At 42.0% G+C, this 6,000-nt stretch overlaps 1 protein-coding gene across 1 annotated transcript in view; it reads left to right on the plus strand.

Moving 5' to 3' along the window:
* Positions 1-6,000, plus strand: part of LOC139743482 (peregrin-like) — a 46,017-nt gene extending 40,017 nt beyond the window's left edge. The window contains exons 10-12 of the mRNA XM_071653966.1: positions 820-926; positions 3,391-3,533; positions 5,796-6,000. Coding sequence (XP_071510067.1) covers positions 820-926; positions 3,391-3,533; positions 5,796-6,000 — 455 coding nt within the window. The remainder of the gene's footprint in view (positions 1-819; positions 927-3,390; positions 3,534-5,795) is intronic.

Raw genomic sequence — 6,000 nt, forward strand, 5'->3', positions numbered from 1 at the left:
ATTAACACAATCACATTCGCATGCATGCCCTGTACTGCAAAGAAGCAAACCATAAAAGATCAAAATGATTGCATCTTAAATTTCATATTTGTTCCATCACAGAAAAGTACCAAAGAGAAGTGATTAAAAAGCAGGGTTGTAGCTCCTGGATATGAACTAAATTTTACTGTAGTCAAGATAAGAAATGGAGAACCCCCCAAAAAAGTAAGCTTTGAATTAATAAATTTGTAATGCGTGGGCCATGGTTATGCATTATAGTATCGTCCTGTGAGTTTTCCTTGTTTGGTGAATTGTAGAATATTCTTCAAGCAAATGGGAGCTAACATTTTAGGATTTTCCTTCTATATTAAAAAATAATACACATGTAATAATGATAATGATGACTGTTCATGATGTATGAAATGCTAGTGATAACATACCAGCAGTCTGTTAACCCACCTATCTGTAAGGCTTAGTTTTGGAATTAGATGGTATGACCTGTGTTAGATTGAAAAAAAAAAAACCAACACAAAACATACCACAAATAGAAGAATTGGGCTTCTTGAGACAACCCATTTGGATCACTGAGCATTAACCATCACTGTCTGTCTGGCTTTAATATTTGGCACCTCAAACCATCCTACTAGCACATGATATAAAGATATTCTTCCTGTGATACCTAAAGAGATAAGATCCTAGAGTAAATAACGTCTTTGGTTCGTGTCATCAATCAAACACTTTCCCTACAATTTTTTTTTGTCCCCCTAAACTGACTGACTGACTGATGTACCGCTTGGGGCCCCCCTAACGTACCCACAACCCCCACTGTGTGTCGTGCAGGCAAACTGAGGAGCCATCAATGGGGATCGGATGAAGAGGAGATCCCACTCAATCCACTGGACCTGGTCTGGGCCAAGTGCAGAGGCTACCCTTCGTATCCCGCTCTGGTATGTACACACACACACACACACACTCAAACACTCCAACCCAACCGTCATTCTGGGGTGATCTCCTGCACCGTCGAGTGTCCAACCTACAAAAGTCTACAGCCAAGGGTCGCGAAGCAATCATTCCAGCCCCCTCCGCCACCTCCTCCTCCTTCTCCACTTTCCATTTCTCTATAAGTGTACATTCAGTGATGGACAGATCGCATATGTACAATGTAGCTGACATCGACAACACTTGATTGTAATGTCAGGCATGTAGAGAGTGACCAAAATTGTATGGGTTGCAAGCAACAAGCCACTTCTGCATTCAAACTTTGGTTTTGCCATCTTCACAAAGAAAGCCATAACACCTTACATGTTCTTGGAAAGTGTTATCAATGCCGTGTGTTTTGCAACACCCCTCTTTGGCGTCTGGGGAGGACTTGCGTACAGCATATTAACCCCTGCATGGCTACCATTGGTGCGTGGGCTGTAGGTTGGACACCCGTGACATGGAGAAACCATGCCCTGCTAGGTCACGAAGGTCACGTAGCGAGTAGTGGTAGACGGCCGTAGCCGCACCTAGTTTGTGTCATCAGCATTTGTCAGGTTCAGGCACGCAAAACATGAGACCATTAGGACTTAGCAGGTTAGGAAGGAAGGGCGTTGGCCTTGCATCCAGTAGGTACAGTAGTAAGTTTGTTGCGGCAAAGAGATGAAACCGTTTCCATGGTGAGAGGAGTAGGCGTGCCTGACATTTGTCCATCATTACCTCCTTCTTTCATTTGCTGTTCATGCTTCACTGACCTTTTTCCTCTGTCACGCTTATTCCCTAACAATAATCAAGACATGTCAGGCTTCCATCCGCCCTATTCCTGTCTTTTATTTCACGATATATTATTCATGTGTATCATATTTACCCCTCAAAATTCTAATATTATTTAGGTGTTTTGCTGGCAAAAAAAAAAAAAAAAATGGTATTATTTACCCTGCTTCCTGTTTTGTGTGCAGCTTTGGCTATGGTAGAAAAATAAAGTAATCAGTTTGGGTGGAAATCGGACAAGGATTCTCGAAATCTAATTTCATGTGCACTACATGTTCATATCTCCCCTCCAACTTAAAGGTAGACATTTAGCTGTCGAGTCATGGACACTTTGTAGCACACTTGTAGCAGCCGCCCTCTCTGTGTATGTGACCCATGGGCATGTCTTGTAGAGTCAGCTTGCATTTGCATTGTTGCATCCATATGCATAGAGTACATATTATGTTCATATGAATATACCTATTAACCTGTTCGTTAACCCCTCTGAATATGCAGCTTCAATGACATTGTTCCCCCGCCTTGACTCGACGAGATTTTTGTGCAAACATTTACATCACTGTTGGACAATTAAAACGGGGAGAAAAAAAAAAATGAGAGAAAGATGAAGTGGAAAATACCCCCCGAGAGCTCACTGCCTTGGTCCTGTTAATCCATCCTAAGGCAAGGGCATTGTGTCTAGAAAGAACAATAATTGCAATCATCTATCACATTCTATGCACAAGCAATATACAGTGGAAAAGAATAACATACCATGCTTAGAGCAGAAATCATATGAACTAGAAAGCACACAAAATAGCACTTTACTCACTTTCACACAGGGTTTGCAGACAAGAGAGATATATACAAATTTTAGATTAATGTAGTTTGGAAGTTTGATGTTCACGTCTTTCAGCCAAACATTTAACAAAATGCAAAAGAAAAACAAATTCTGAAGTTAATAGTCTATGTCGAATAATACAGGCATAAATCCACTTTTGTTTGAACTGAATGTATAAACAGTGGACTTGACATTTGATGAAAAAAGAAAGAGAGTATATAATATCTTCCAGAACTGTATCAAAACAGATTTTGATTGAAAATATTTCAGTGCTTCCTTATCACATTTGGTTGCAGGGAAAGGTTGTCGTTCCATCGATAATTTCCACTCCATAGGGGAATGGAAGTGTCTCTTAACAGTGTAGTGAATTCAGAATGTCTTAATTTTCAAAGTGAATAGATGTGCTAATGATCTAGTTTTGAAATGCAGAAAGAAACAGGATTTGTTATACCCAGAATCTGAGTCCAAGCCTCTGGTTGACATCACACGCACCTCATTTGTGAGCCTGTGGGAGTATTCAGTATTTTGATTTCAGGAGCTGTGTCTCCCTATCGGAATGTTCATTGTGGCATGATATTCCTGTCGTAAGCTGTGTGACTGATACCCGCTTTTCACATGTGGCAACAATTTGGCATAGCCCTTCATATGAATTGGCATCGTGGATAATGAGCGATGCACATAGTGCTGCACGTTGAGGGCGTGTGCCGCTGTTTTGTGCACAAACACGGGCTATGCCACTGGTGCCGTGTTTCTGCACAAAACAGGATGGATGCCACTGTGTTCAATGCCGCTGCCTCCCACCGTCCCAAAGAATGACGCCTCTGTGCTTTCAACCCCACTCACAGATCATCGACCCCAAGATGCCGCGGTCGGGAATGTTCCACAACGGCGTGCCCATCCCGGTGCCCACCAAGGAGGTCCTCAACCAGCGAATCAGCTCGGATGAACACCTCTACCTCGTTCTCTTCTTTGACAACAAGCGTACATGGTGAGTTGGGCATGCCACCCATCTCCGCCCCCCTCAATTTCCCAACACATTGCAATGTAGTCACACTGAGAACAAACCAGTTTACTTATATGCATCAAAGTTAAGCTATGTTGTTCCCCGAGTACTTTGTAAAAAAAACCAAGAACAAAACAAAGTACAAAATACAAAATTCAATTCAATATGGGACTTTTGTAATGTATTCTGATGTAAGGGTGTTCTTTCAGCCAATCTGAGTAATTTGCAATTCTTTCACCTACTTTGTAGACTTTGGAGAGTTTAGAGTATAACCTCAGTCTGAGTCAAATTGCATCCGTAAGTTGTTGTTAGGTAGGACAAGGACAAGTTTTCTTATCATCTTTAATACCATTGAAGAAAATCTGCTGTTCTCAGATTGTCAAATAATATAATGAAACTCCTGCATTCACCTGTTCCTGCTGAGTAAATGTCAATACTCTGTCTTAATCAGATTTTTCGTGCCTAAGACCCCATTTACAGTGTAGGGCTGGGCCAAGCCCGGCCTCAATTGCGGTACTCGGCCCCGCAATTCTGTCTGTTCGCAGTGGAGGGCTCAGCCCGGGCTTTTAATTCAAACCTTTCAGTAATTGTCGTAGTGGCCCTCTGCTTGTAAACAAAAGATTATTACTGGGAGCGTGCTGGTCGCAATTCGGTACCGTATTTGGACCAGTTTGCGTTACAGTGAGAAAAGGCCGGGCCGAGACTACCTCCAGTGCTTGGCCAAATTCGCGGCCGTTTTTGTTACCACATTTGGCCTTTTGTGTGTTTACAGTGAAGGGAAGTGAAGTTTTCTGATTGTCTGCAAGTTCATTTGTGATCTACACTATACAGCTCTAGGTAGGCATTTATGCTAATTAACCAGTAGGAATATATATGTTAATTAACTGGTTTATTGACATATCTTGCATATGAAAACTGCAAGTGGCCTGTAATCATGGAAATGGCAGTGCCTGATAGAGGCAACAGGTTGAATGGTCATGGTAGGTAGCATTGCCAGGTATCAGCTTCATATACTTTGTTTGAATAGAGTTGTGTAATTGAGTGTCAGCAATGTTTAATCCAAGCTGTGCATGCATTGTCATCACTCTTCACATATCTATACAGTCTATTGAATCAAGCAAGTCGATAATACCCTTTTCCGGTATTCATAGTGAAGCAGATAAGAACAAAAGGATTTTGCAAACCAAACTTTAGGAAGTGCACATAACTTGTAATAGCAAACACCCATTCAACCATGACATTAAGTAAAAGGATCAGGTGATAAGCTTCTAGTGGTGATTCGGATCATGATCTTGATTTTTGCAAAGGAAGCTGTGTGCCAAATTCTTTAATCGTTGCTGACCAAATGGCCTTTTGGGGAGGTTTGCACTTTCCAAGTGCGTCTAGTTTCTCATGAAGGTTCATGCTTTAATGCAGCTTTTAGACTTGCAAGATTTCTGTCTCAGAGTGAGAGTACACGTGAGATGCTGAAGTGTTGAGAGGAAACAGCCAAATGCATACCACAGCTCTTGATCCAACTGTATGAAAACAAAGCAAAACTTCTCAGGTACAGACACAGTGTCCCAGACTGGTGCTTATGTTGCACATGAGAATAAAATGGTCTGTGAAGCAAATACAACACTAATTGTCGAGTGACAAACATTCAGATTGTACCTCAATGTTCCAGTTCTTCCAGCTTTGAGAGAATGTTTAGTTCCTGGTAATTTCAGACACTCTCAAATTTATATCTACATTACTAATCAAAGTTTGTCAGAAATGATTTTTTTTTTTTGAAGTGATAGCATGTCATGTTCAGACTCTGTGCCAAGTGTGATGAATTATATGATGGCAGAATGCTGTAGCACGGCCCAAATTTTTAAAGCGTCGTCTTTTTACACCCACCCTTGATCCCTGCACATTCTAAGAAGTTTGTTGTCTTTAGTTCTCCCAAAATTTGAGCATAACAATTGTAATGTGTGCCTTGTTTTATGAGAATCATACTTTTCTGTTCTGAATTGAATTACATGGCTTAAAATAATGTGATGGAATGGCTGGACAGCAGAAATGGATCAATGTGGTGTTTACCCATGGTAAAGAATTTCTTCATAGTCACTTCTTGTTGACCTTGAGATGATGTAAATGCTCCTCCCCTTCAACTTTTGAGAAACAAGATGTGCATGGAATGGTAACAATATTAATACCTGGACCTGTACCTACAACTTGTACTCCTGCATTGAGTTGCTGATCCTGTTCCTCATTGGTTTGCAGGCAGTGGCTCCCGCGCACCAAGCTAGAACCCCTGGGAGTCGACTCCGGCCTGGATAACGTGAAGCTCATGGAGGGGCGGAAGTCCACCGTCCGCAAGAACGTCCAGATTGCCTTCGAGCGCGCCCTCCTCCACAGGCGCCGCGTGACGGGCGAGGGTGCCGAGCCGTTCACCAGCGACACGAGCGAGGCCGTAGACACTGCGTGA

Source organism: Diadema antillarum, unplaced genomic scaffold, assembly GCF_040938485.1.
Source record: "Diadema antillarum isolate AM-2024a unplaced genomic scaffold, OU_Dant_1.0 seq00001085_RagTag, whole genome shotgun sequence".
Classification (NCBI taxonomy): Eukaryota; Metazoa; Echinodermata; class Echinoidea; order Diadematoida; family Diadematidae; genus Diadema; species Diadema antillarum.